The sequence below is a fragment of the Poecilia reticulata genome, linkage group LG3 (genome assembly GCF_000633615.1).
Source record: "Poecilia reticulata strain Guanapo linkage group LG3, Guppy_female_1.0+MT, whole genome shotgun sequence".
NCBI classification, from domain to species: Eukaryota; Metazoa; Chordata; class Actinopteri; order Cyprinodontiformes; family Poeciliidae; genus Poecilia; species Poecilia reticulata.
The window spans coordinates 33821281-33834406 of record NC_024333.1 but is presented as its reverse complement, the minus strand read 5'-3'; the positions used below and the strand labels follow the sequence as shown (position 1 = coordinate 33834406).

At 35.9% G+C, this 13126-nt stretch overlaps 1 protein-coding gene across 1 annotated transcript in view; it reads left to right on the top strand.

Annotated features, from left to right (window-relative positions):
* Positions 1 to 11619, top strand: part of LOC103462920 (very-long-chain (3R)-3-hydroxyacyl-CoA dehydratase-like) — a 13533-nt gene extending 1914 nt beyond the window's left edge. Inside the window, exons 4-11 of the mRNA XM_008405981.2 lie at positions 896 to 1060; positions 2026 to 2074; positions 2189 to 2299; positions 3522 to 3649; positions 6267 to 6379; positions 6453 to 6559; positions 6637 to 6768; positions 7613 to 11619. Coding sequence (XP_008404203.1) covers positions 896 to 1060; positions 2026 to 2074; positions 2189 to 2299; positions 3522 to 3649; positions 6267 to 6379; positions 6453 to 6559; positions 6637 to 6768; positions 7613 to 7689 — 882 coding nt within the window. The 3' untranslated portion in view covers positions 7690 to 11619. The remainder of the gene's footprint in view (positions 1 to 895; positions 1061 to 2025; positions 2075 to 2188; positions 2300 to 3521; positions 3650 to 6266; positions 6380 to 6452; positions 6560 to 6636; positions 6769 to 7612) is intronic.
* The last annotated feature ends 1507 nt before the right edge of the window (positions 11620 to 13126 follow it).

The window sequence follows — 13126 nt, the reverse complement described above, 5'->3', positions numbered from 1 at the left end:
TTTTGATTAAATGTTTTCAAGGTTTATAAAGTTCTTGATTTCTGTATAAAGTTTTTAAAAATGCTTCATATTCAAACTGCAGAGTTTCGTTATAAAGTGCAACCAACGTTTGATTTAAAGTCTAAATTTGGAAAATGTAACTTATAGTTGAAACCTACTGCAGTGTATTAGAGCCATAGTAGATAGAGCAGGAAAAAAGTAAATTTTCACCAAAAAACTCAGAAACTTTGAGATTAATCTCTGAAAATGTTGTCTAGAATTTTAAATTTTTCAAACACGGAATTTTTTTTAGAAAAAACATGTAAATTTCTGAGATTCAAAAGTAAAAAATGATGAATTTTAGAACGCAGACGTTTCCAAGTTTGTTCCAGAATTTTTTTTATATTAATCTCAAAATTTGAAAAAAATAAAAATAAAACGTGGAAATTTCCGAGCTGCTAAGGTCAACAATTAGAAAAAAAAAAATCAAAAAGTATTTTAATATGAAAAATTTTCAGATTTCCAGAAAATGTTGAGATTAACCTCAACATTTCTGTGCTTTTTGGGAGAAATGTTCTTCTTTTCTAACTACGATGACCTTAATATTCATTCGTAGAGACCAGATATTTAAAGATAATAAAGGGACACATGCACTCTTTTTTTTCTCACTGTCTGAAGTTAAATCAGACCAAATTTCTCTTGTTTTATGCTAGAATCACCAAAATTATTTCCATTTGCTCAATTCCAGAAAATTTAGCAAGAAAATTTTGTAGATTTTATTTGTAACTGTCTACCAGTCAGATGTGCAGAGTGTTTGTGAGATATGGCTTCATATATAGATGTTTTATCCTATTTAAGCTGCCCTGCATTTGTTTCCCAGTGAGGTGAAGCTTTTGGTCCTTTCGGTTTGCCGTAGATCCACCAAAAGTCGACGCAGCGCCAGGTGGACATTAAGATCCGGAAGCGGGACGAGCGCTGGTGGGAGCGGCTGACGCTGCGGGAGAAGAAGCCGCTGTTTCTGGCTCCGGACTTCGACCGCTGGTTGGATGAGTCGGATGCTGAGATGGAGCTAAAGGCCAAGGCAAGAACCAGACGAACCGCTCTGAGGGAGAAAAGAGCAAAACTTTTAAATCACGCAAGAGCCGACAACATCCAGTCGGCCATCGATTCATCCGTCCATTTATGTTTATTCATTTGGCAGATTTATGAAGACTTATCCTCTTTTTCATCCATTAATGTGTTTAAAATGGACCAAAAATTTATTTTTGGAACTTTAATGGTGAATTCTGTTAATAAATTGAAAAGTAAGGTAATTTTATTTATGTAGCACATTTTCAGCAACAAAAGGAAATACAAACAAAATAACAAACCCAAGGAAAGGGCAAAAGAAGAAAAAATAGACTAATAATGTTGATCTAAAGTATGTAAACTAGATACTCCTGTTCTGGTTTGCTAGATAAGTATAAGTAAATATTCTCTGGGCTTTCTAAATATCCTCTAAAGTAATGAGTACTCCACAGTTTCTAAGTAATGATAAAAGCTAAATGTTCCTGTTCTGGAAGATTTTTTTCTGGATTCTAACTTCGTTCTAGTTCCTCTTCTGGATTGCAATAATATCTAAGAAGTATAATATTAGTCTAAATAGTGAGTGACTAATCTAATTCCTTCACTGGGTTAAAAATGAGAACTCCACATTGTCTAACAGGCAATAATCTAAATAATAACTGATAAGTAGGATGAACATTTGCCTTTGGGTGGATATGGCACATATATAGCAAGATAAAGACGAAGACGTGTGTCTGTAACTATGACGTGTTTGCAGATTAACCCACGTCGCTCTCAGCCTGTTTTCCCAGATAAAGTCTCTGAAAAGATGGAAATATCGAGAGCGAGTCCCTGAGAGTTCAGCCATAAGATTCTACCGGAGAGATTTAATTTACTAGTGCAAATCTACAGGAAGCCATGATTTTTTTTTATGAAATAAATTGACCAATGAGAAATGTAAACATTGTAAATATGGAGCTTAATAACTTTCTGTTGTTTTAGGAGGAGAAGATCAACAAGATCAGCGTGGAGTCGAGAGTTCGTAAAGATCGTGAGTCGTTTTAATTTCTACCATCAAGTGTTGCTACTGTCGACCTTTTCTGTCAACATGGACATTTATTTTTATTTGTGGGTGACAGAAACTTTTCTCCGTCTGTTTCCTCAGCCTACATCGGCCTGAAGAAGGGATACCTGTTCATGTACAACCTGGTGCAGTTCCTGGGATTCTCCTGGATCTTCGTCAACATGACCGTTCGACTCTTCATCCTCGGTCAAGGTTTGTTGATGGAAAAAAAAAAGGAATCACACTAAATGCACGTATCGTCTTTCACTGGGCAAAAATCTGGTTTAGCTGCAACCAAAAACCTAATTTAAGTGTTTAGTGTACGGTTGAAACCAGATGTTTTGGATTAAAATACACAACATTTTTATTTTCTCAGCATCTTAGCATTTGACGTGATTCCCGATCGAGAGTCTGTTTTTTATTATTAATTTTCTGATCCACTATAAATACTCTAAGCCTGAATTGTGGGGCAGGAGGGGGGGAAAAAAGCAACAACAAAAAAAAACTGAGAAAAAAAGATGAAATTCTCAGAAATTTGGAATTCAGAGAAAAAACTGAAAAAATTCAGAATTCTGAAAAATCAGGAGAAAAAATTCATCCATCCATCCATTTTCTTGCACTCTTGTCCCTTACTGGGGTCGGGAGGGTTGCTGGTGCCCATCTCCAGCTAACGTACCGGGCGAGAGGCGGGGTCACCTGGACAGGTCGCCAGTCTGTCGCAGGGCAACACAGAGACACACAACCATGCACACACACATTCACACCKAGGGGCAATTAGGAGAGGCCAATTAACCCGACAGTCATGTTTTTGGACTGTGGGAGGAAACCGGAGTACCTGGAGAAAACCCACCATGCACAGGGAGAACATGCAAACTCCATGCAGAAAGACCGGGGCCGGGAATCGAACCCAGAACCTTCTTGCTGCAAGACAACAACTCTACCAACTGCGCCACTGTGCAGCCCAGAAAGAATTCAGAATTTTTTTTCCTCCATTGGTCTTAATACTCTTTTGTTTCAAACTTTTATTTAAAGACATTCTTTACTGTCTATAAAATATCTGGTTTCAACTGTTGACAGAAAACGGAAACAGGAATCACTTGCAGAACGTTTGCGCTCTTTATCTGCTTTTAAAATTCATGGGTCGCATAATGAGATGCTGGAGCGACATTTTGGTCGAGTGTTGGGTGACAAAAACTGAAAGGAGAGCCAAACAATCAGGTTCACGCCGCGATGAAACGGAACAGGAGTCCGGCGGCCGCAGCCGGACGCGGCGCTCTGCCGGCCGGGTTGGAGGAGCTTTTCACAAAACGACTCATTTGAATAGAAACAGGAACAAAACAACGCTGCAGGGATTTGTTTTGCAAATGATCGCCGTTATTTGTGGTGCAACGTGCCGCTTAGTCACGTTTGTTCTCGTGTGTCTCGACCTCCGCAGACTCGTTCTACGACACCTTCCACACCACGGCAGACATGATGTACTTCTGCCAGATGATGGCCGTGCTGGAGGTCGTCAACCCCTTACTGGGTCTGGTTAAAACCGGATTCTTCCCTGCGATGATCCAGGTACTGAAACCAGAGCCTTGAGTTTCTTCTGCTTTTTGAACCGTTGCAGCAGGAAGTGAACTGCCTGTCCCCACCTGGATTTAACTAAGCTGACAGGTCCGATCCCAGTAGGGATTAAATGATTAATCATGATTAATCATTTCTCATTTAAAATAAATTGTGGGTAAATATGTTCTACCTGGTTCAAATGCGGTGTGAAAATCTTTTAAGGTATCTTTAACTATACAATTATTAACCCTTGTAGGCCCAGGTCTAAATGGCCATTCCGGCGCGCAGTCTTTCTCTTCTCAGTGCGTCAGAGCTCGCTACGAAGCCATGCAGCGATCGCTAGCAAAACTACTACCAACACTACACACACCACAAACTCTAAATAACATACTTACTGTAAAAAAACCTATCGAAACACTCTTAGTAAAATCCACAGCATCAATTCTCCCTAGTCTCTTGCCGTATCCAAATCCCCCCCTCGTTTGTCCCCACGTGTCTCCGTTCTACCTAGCAACAGACCGTCAACACATTTTCATTGGTTGTGTCGAAATGTGGTACTGTTAGACCCCCACACAGTAAGGCGGAAATGATCGATCATATTCCTGGCTTTATTTTYAAGTAAATARCCACAAAACCAATATAAAAACACCACTTTTATAAAGTTTGAAGTCCGTACTGTCCACCAGAGGTGAAATGAACCCTCGGTATGCCGTCTGTGTTATTACGAAGCCTTATAAATGCGTCATGTGCTTGCCCGCTCCACAGCGGGCTTCGTCCCGGTAGGGTTAACTGAGCTAATCCAAGAAATAATCACCAGCTCAGCCCTGCATTTATGCAGAAAGGACCAAACTTTCCACATGCTGATGTCAGAAATATTTTTATTTTTAGCTAAAATGAATCTTTTACTACAAACGATCAAACATTCACCAAAGAAAATGTTTATTTTCTTATGTAAAAACAAATTGAATTCCACATTTATTTGCATCTTTAATATTTTTCTAATATTGCATAAAAAATCAGCAGAGTGGGCCAATTTTTAAAATCCAATTAATCGTCAGAATAACCGATTAATCGATATCTAAAATAATCGTTAGTTGCATCCGTAGTTTTGAAATTTGTTATTAATCTAAAGTTTCTCTTATATTAGTTAATCCTGACTCTGATAAAGGACAGACATTTAGCTGACAGGTTCCCATTGTCAGCTAAATGTTTGGAAAACATTCACTTTTTACATTTTTTTTACATTTATTATGAGTAGAAAGAGAAAAAGAGTGCAGCTCTATGAAACTAGATGCCACCTGTGCACCTCCAGATCAACCTACTAGAAGCTTAAAGGTTGTGGTTTCTGCTGAGTCGACTCTCTGGAGCCTCTGCTTTAGTTGAAGCTCCATAAAGTGTTTTCTGATCTCCAGTTTTCCTACATTCATTTCTATTTTTATTAGAGGTGTGCCGATCGATCGGCCACTGATCATAATTGGCTGATTTCCGTGAAAAAGTGTATGATCGGTGATCGGCGATCATTGGCTCTTGTTGCCGATACCGATCACCTGCATCTCATTTCGCAGCCTGCCTGTGCAGCTGGTCTCTTTCCTTCACTCTGCGCAAACGCGCAGCAACAAATCCTAAGTGGTGTGGAACTATAACACACTGAGTGAATGGGGACGTTTGCGTGTTGCGGCAGAAAATTGAAGCAGGTCAAAATGCATCAACACGACGAAGCTAATACGACATAAAAACAAGTTTGGCTACATCGAGGCTCACTGCAGTAAAAAAGACATATGGAGGATCAGATAGCAGGTAAAGCAGCGCACAGCTACAAACACTCACCCGGATTAGAATGACGGTCAGAAAGCTAAACAAATAACCCGCAAAATTATTTAAGTCTTCGAGCTGCGATGTAAGACGCTGGTTCTGTTCTCGCTGTTGAACCGCTGCTACGCTACAGGTAGTAATATTTCACAGACGGAGCGCCGCTTCTGCTCCACCTGGTAGTGACTCTCACACCGAACTTCTGCTTAAAGCTGCAGCATCTAACCTAAAAAAATACATTTTACATACATACATAAAGCTTTCGCTGTCCTAACATGAGACAGATAATCTCTAAAAAAATAATCGATCTCCTCCCTGCTCTGCATAATTACTCCGCTCAGTCAGAAACAGCCACTCAGAACTAGCAGTAATCAGCTAGCCGCCATGCTAACAGGAAGTTTTCATTCAGTAACTCTGGATTGTTTATTGTAATGGATCCTGTTTTTGCCTTTGAATGTTAAGTTTTATACTTGAATTTTTTTGGCAATGTTGAGAGGTTTTATTTTGGCTCTTTGCATTATTTAGCCTCTTCAGAGCCTTCATATGTTATCAGTCTGTTAAAGATAGTATTACTGACAGCAGTACAATTTGCACAATGCCTGTTTTGTTTAGTTTTCTTCTTGGAAAAAGTTAATAAAAACAAGTTTTTGTCTAAATTAAGGTGAATTCATGGTTCCTTTTTCCACATAATGTAACCGGTAGTGCTTTTGTAATAATTATGTGATCGGTATTGGTGATCGGCCCTCATGGGTGATCGGAATCTGTATCGGCAGGAAAAAACCTGATCGGCACATCTCTAATTTTTACATTTGGTCTTTAGGTGGCGGGGCGGAACGTCATTTTGTTCGTCATCTTCGGCTGCCTGGACGAGATGCAGAACAAGGCCGTGGTGTTCTTTGTCTTCTACCTGTGGAGCTCCATCGAGATCTTCAGGTGAGTTTGGGTCACCTGGGGTTCTGGTTGCTCAGCGGGTCGTGTGTTTCAGCTGCAGCTCTTTCCGTGTCAGATACCCGTTCTACATGCTGGCCTGCATCGGCACGGACTGGAAGCTGCTGACGTGGCTCAGGTACAGCCTGTGGATCCCTCTGTACCCGCTGGGGGTCGTAGCTGAAGGTTTGTGACCTCTGACCTGGGGAAGTCGCCGTCAGCGGTGGGTTTTGGTCGTTTAGAGAGTTTGTTGTTGTTTGCAGCGGTGGCCGTGATCCAGTCCCTGCCCATCTTTGACGAGACGCGTCTGTTCAGCGTCCCGCTGCCCTCCGCGCTCGGACACTCGTTAAGTTTCTCCTACACGCTGCAGCTCTACCTGGTCCTCATGTTTCTGGGTGAGAAATGCATGTTTTCCTGTGAAATACTGAAGAGTAACAGCACTTCAACATATTTTACTCAAGTAAGATTTAAAAAGTATTTGGTAAAAAGTCTACACAAGTCCTGAGTAACCGATCAAATTATCAATCACTTAATATTTAAAATTACATAATCAGACTCACCAAAATGACAATAGTTCATATAAGGAACGAAAAATAAAATCAGGCAAAATAAATTGTTCTAAATCTGTTTCTTACAATAAAAAACTTTTACATTTTTAACAAAATCTGCCGGTGTGTCTTTCTGGTGAGTCTTTGGTTAAAACGTTTATTTTTCATCCAGTGGGTAGAAAATCTAGAAATTTTACTCAGAGCAGAAATACTTCAGAGTAAAATTACTCCAGTAAAAGTACAGCGTAGTAAAAACTTCTAAAAGTAAATTTATTCAATGAAGTTACTCAGGTAAATGTAATTAGTTACTACCCAACTCTGCAAATAATCATCATTCTAGTTATTGATTAATCAATTATTTTGACGATTAATCATTTCAATGGTAAAAATGTTTTGAAAGCTACAAAATATTCTCATTAAGTTTTCTGGCATTCAGTAAATAAAAATAATTCTGGTGATTCAAACTGAAAAAAAAAAAGTCTTCAGATGATCAGAAAAATGTCTTTATTATCTTGAAGCATTTGGTCGATTAAATTTTGGGTTTTATTCAGAAATTTGAATTTACTTTATTACAAAACTGCACAGTTGAATATCAAGCACTTTCCAAACCTTGAAAACACCTAGACAAAATTCAAGCACTTTCCAGGATTTCCAGGCCTTGTATTGTAACAGAAGTTGTCCTTTTCTGCAGGACTCTTCATTAACTTCAGACATCTGTACAAGCAGAGACAGAGACGATACCGATCCCGGAAAAGGAAAGTCCACTAACGGATCCACTTCCTGTCTTTCTCCTGACCTGATCAGGGGTTTGGTTTCTCTCCAATGCCTTCTCCTCCACTTCAGACTTTATCCCGTCACGTCCTGCTCTCACTGAATCTATTATTATTTAAAGGAGCAAATGATACGTTTAAAACATCAATGGGCATAAAATAAGTTTTTATTTTAAATGTGACTAAATCTGATTATTTTAGGTTTTGACAAAAAAATATTTTGTTAGAATCCGATGCGTAATATTATTATTTCATAASACAAAACTATGAACAATGAGAAATGTGTTTAATTAAAAACTAAAGAAACAATTGTTCAACAATAAACTAGACATGCAGCATTTTAATAAAACACATTCGGTTGTCATTTTTGTGGGAAAAGTTTTTGTACACTGCAAAAAAGTATTTGTGGTTTAGTTTCTAGTCCAAATATCTTAATATAATTGAATTAAAACAAAACTAAATTACAAGTAAGTTTTCAGTAAGATACAGCAGCCAGTGTTAAGTCAATAATTCCCTTATATTGATGGAAAAGGTTCTAGTTTACCGGTAATTATTTCTGTTATAAGTGAAGCACTTTTTCATTAATATTAAGCAATTAATATAAAAAAAATTACTTGTAAGTTAGTTTTGTCTGATTTCAAGTGAGCTAAAAATATTTCCACTAAAAAATTATCCCAATAATAGTTGGTAAAATGTTATTTTTGCAGTGTAAATCATCACAGAACCAAAACAAAAATAATTTTCAAAGGTGCCTTTTTCAAAGAAACAAGTTTTTTCTCATCTGTTTGGAGAAACAACTTGATTTGGATCCGTCTCTTTCTGTCGAATTTAATAGATTAACTGTAGATTTGAGCAAAAAAGCTGCTGGATAAATTTTTTTTAAATGAAGGAACATAAAAGCATCAATACTTGCATTTAATATTCCAATATTTCAGTAATAATTTTGCTCTAATTGAAAAATAAATTGCACTTTGGACACAGCTGATGTTACAAACGTTTGTTTTGCACAGCTTTAAAACATTTSTTACATGTATATATATTTGTTTTAACTTCTGGGACATAAAAACTCCCAAACATAAATATTTGAATAAAAAATACACAATTTGCACCACTGTTAAATAAATGGTATGTATAAATAAAAAATGATTGAAGACGGACAAAAAAAATCATATTTTTTAAAAAGCTGATAATTTATGTGCAATGATGATAATTATAATAAGTCAATTGGTTTTTGTTAGAAAATGCTCATTTGCTGGTTTTATTTCGGTTTTTTTAATAACTTTAGTTCAGAAACTCATGCAGTCTGGTTTAATTAAGGGCTTGAACTTTAACACATTAATTTTATTAATTAAATGTGGAAAAATAAACACATTCAATATGTTTGGTTGAAAAAAGTAAAGCCAGAAAATCCCAAATGCTTTAATCCAAATTAATTTTTGTTTATTGATTAGAAAATACTTAAATATCAGTTTGTACTTTAACAAATGTTGGTATTTGATGGAAATGTGATTTACTGATTATTTTATTCTGCACGTATCTTTTATTTTGGATATAAATGACGGTTTCTGCATGGGAAAAGACCAATGCATGATTTTAATAGCTGTTCTTCTGCTGCACTATCAGTTCGGTAACAATCATGCCGATCTCTGTGGTGCGTTCAAAGACACTGTGTTTTTGACAAGTCAGAACATTTTGTAATATTTAAAATAAAAAAGTTGGGATAAAAACAATGTAGAGATTTTTTGATGCAACGTTTATGAACCTCAACTTTTAGCTGCGTCAATTTTTTCATCCTCATCTGTGATATTTATCATATTAATCTCAATTCACCAAATTTACAACATTATCTTTTCAGCTAAAACAAAACCAGAGCATGGACAGAAAACAGAATATAAAGGATGATGTTGATTGCCTTTCTTAATTTATCAATATTAATTCTCAAACTAGTAAAATCTTTGGGAAACGTCTCAACGAAGAGGTGAATTTTGCATTTTCTAGAGCTAAAATGTCTTTCAGGGAGATTTTAGCATCAGCTGTTACTCCAGTTAGCTGGTTTAAAATGTCCTTTTTCAGGTCTGAAACTTGAATAAAACAGCAACAACGGGTAATATTGGAGCAACTGTGGGCCACATTAATTTGGTCCACATTGTTATATTTTCATTAATTAAATCCAAAGCAAATGTCCATTTTGCTTTAGAAACTAGTAAGTGTAAAAGTTTTATTAGCAGCAGGTTGTTTTCCTCTGCTCCTAAAGTTCAATCTAAACTAACAAAATAAATATTTCTTTAGCTGTTGACATATATGAACACTTCACATTTTCTGCAATTAAAACCACTAAAAGAAACGCAACTGTGTTTATAAACTTGCGTCATGCAGTTTGGACTATCTCAGTTCCTGAGCTGGGTTTTATAAGCAATTAGCAACTGTTTGCTAATGGCTACGTTTTTATTATTATTTTTTATCTATTGGCACAATGTCGGCCAAGCCGCCCTGAAGAAAGAGCCATATAATATATTTTAATTTCCTTTTTATGCTTAAATTCGCAGCTGCTTTTCTGCGTTCATTTTCTGCGTATCTTAGTCCATCAAAACGGCGCAAAAACACCGGTTATGGAGCAACGTAGCGCAGTTTAGCTCACCTGGAATCAACGACGACGATAGAAACTCCGATCAGTTTAATGGCTGCACACATACCCGTAAAAATAGTTAATTATTATGACTATAGCCGCTCAGACAGCCTCTATCTGCCGCAGTGCCTTTTTTTTTTTAGCTCATTTTCGGAGAATCTCCATAATCAACGGCCGCCATGTTTGTTATTCTCCTGTTCAATACTAGCTAACTCAGAGCTGCCCTCTAGTGGCTGAATGGTTCAACAACATTAAAAGCATGAAGGCAGTGGCACTTTAAAACGTTAAGATCGCACCTACTTAGACGCACAAGGGGAGCGTAAATAAGCTTTAAAAAAATAAAAATAAAGTCATAAAATTATGTAAATAAAGTTGAAATGACAAAATCATAGTATTATCAGAATATTATGCGTGTGTTCTCATAATGACTTTATTTTCATTATTTTGACTTTACAGTCATAATATTAAGACTTTATTCTCATTTCGACTTTATCACAGTTCTATTTTTTCCTTAGTATGGGTTTAATACTCAAAACATTTTCTGAATGTCACTATTTTTTCTCTCCTGCGTTTATTAATTTTTACACCATGGGCTTCAACACTCTTAAGTGATATGTCAAATTTAATGTTTCTGAATTCAGACAGTTTTTACTTTAAAAAGCAAAAACGTTTGAGTTTTATCCCATCTGCAGGGTGAAAACCTGCTTCTCAGCACATTTTACTGATTTTTAACATATCAGTTTGTTCACCTGTATATTATTTTATTTTATTTTTATTTATAAATATAAGCCTTATAGACTACTCTTCTGTGAGTACTAAGATCTGTACTTTTGTGTTTTTCTTGGACCTTTATGCTGGAAGATTTGGACCAGTGGTGTGCCAGTCTCCTTAAATAATGAAGAATATTTTCTCCTGTTGATTTTCTAAGTTTTCTTTTGCGTTTTGTGTCTTTCAAATGGTTACAAAGTTGTGATTTAGGTGCCAATCATGGCGCCAAGAACAGTGTGGCGTTTGATTGGGGAATCTTTTAGCAGCCGGATGAACTGAAATAAAAACTACTACTAAAAACGAAGCAGCAGGAGAGGAAAACTTATGTTTTACTTTTATTGTTTCTCTCAGATTACTTTGAGTGTTTTTAAAGTTTATTTTACAACATGAAAATGTTTGGGCTGTGAGTCTTTTCTAGACTGTTTTATGATTTATTTTGCATCTCAAAGGTTTCATCCAAGGCTGTCACTTTTTTTTTTATTTAATGTTCTGTGTGATATAGCTTTAGCATTGTAAAATAAAGACCTTTGAATAATAAAATGTGTAGTTACATTTCATTAATTTAATTATTTTTGTTATTTTATTGCTTTTGATACTGAAAGATATTGCTGAGGTTTGTAGAGAAGCAATTTAATATATTATTAACTATCTTCAATTGAGTTTTTTTTAATTATATGTTATTTGCTTTTTTGCATAAAGCATTAAACTTGGATGGGGTCATTGAATAAACTGACCTCCAAATATAGATTTTTCATCAGACTGCCATGTTGAATAGCAAAATGGCTGCCAAACATTTTTACTCCTAACTTATCTTGTTTATATAATAAATTATGTTTAATAATATATTACAGCTGCATTTACAACCTGATTAAATTACAGATTTACTTCTGAATGTTGGATTTTATTTAAGGGTATCAGTGTAAGGAGGATGAATATAAATGCAATCACTGAAATAAGTAATTTTGGCAAATATTCTACAAACTTTTAAAGTTTTTCATTTATTTTACTGCTTTCTATTAAGAACAAAAAGGTAATACATTACATTAGTAAGTTCATACAGTAATGCAGGGGAGCCCAAAGTCGGTCCTGGAGCTCCCGCATCCTGCATGTTTTAGTTCTCTCTCTGGTTTAACGCACCTGGATCAAATGATGGTTCATTAGATGGCCTAAGAAGAACATTAACCTGCTGAAAAGGTTGTTACTACGGTAGCACCAGGGAGAGAACTAAAATGTGCAGGATGCCGGAGCTAGAGGACCGACTTTGGACACCCCTGCAGTAAAGCGTTCATAGCTAATTGTAGAAGTTTTGGGTTTGAAATTTGATCAGAGTGTGACATTTGGGTTACAAAACGATCTTTGTTGTATTGTATTTTCAGAAACGAAACCGAGAGAACACTCTTATGAGCAAACTATCTTTGACGTTTTTTTTCTCCGGTAACCATGTCAACAAGAATTTAGGCAGTTAGCCGAAAGTAAATGACTCGTATTTGTAAGTATTTTTGTTTTGGAAGACACTTAAGACGTGTTTTACTGAATTCTAATAGATTAATAAAATATAGAGCAATGTACATAATCTTTAAATGTAGCATTAAGATGAGCGTATTAGCATATAGTAACATTTATGTTACTTTATGTTAGTATAGTAGCATTACTTATAGTAATGAATTTAAGTTATGAAAGAGTTTTGAGTTTAGCAGTCAAGTTTTGTGAAGACATCGCCTTAATTTAGAACAAGATTTGAAATCAATGAATGTTAAGTCAAAGAGTATAGTCTTTATACTCTAAATGTTAAAAAAAAGTACCATAAGGGACATTTCTACACATTTTTGGCTTCTAAATAGGAAAACTACTATACTTAGCCAAGTCAAACCTTGAATTTTCTATAACTAAATGAAATATGATCATTTAAAATCTGTAAATAATAGCAATCAGGGCTAAAACAATTAATAGTGACAAAGCCATTGTTGAAATAATTGTCAACTAATTTAGTAATCAATTAATCGTTAGCATCCATACCCAAGAAAAGCAATTTGCTTAAAAA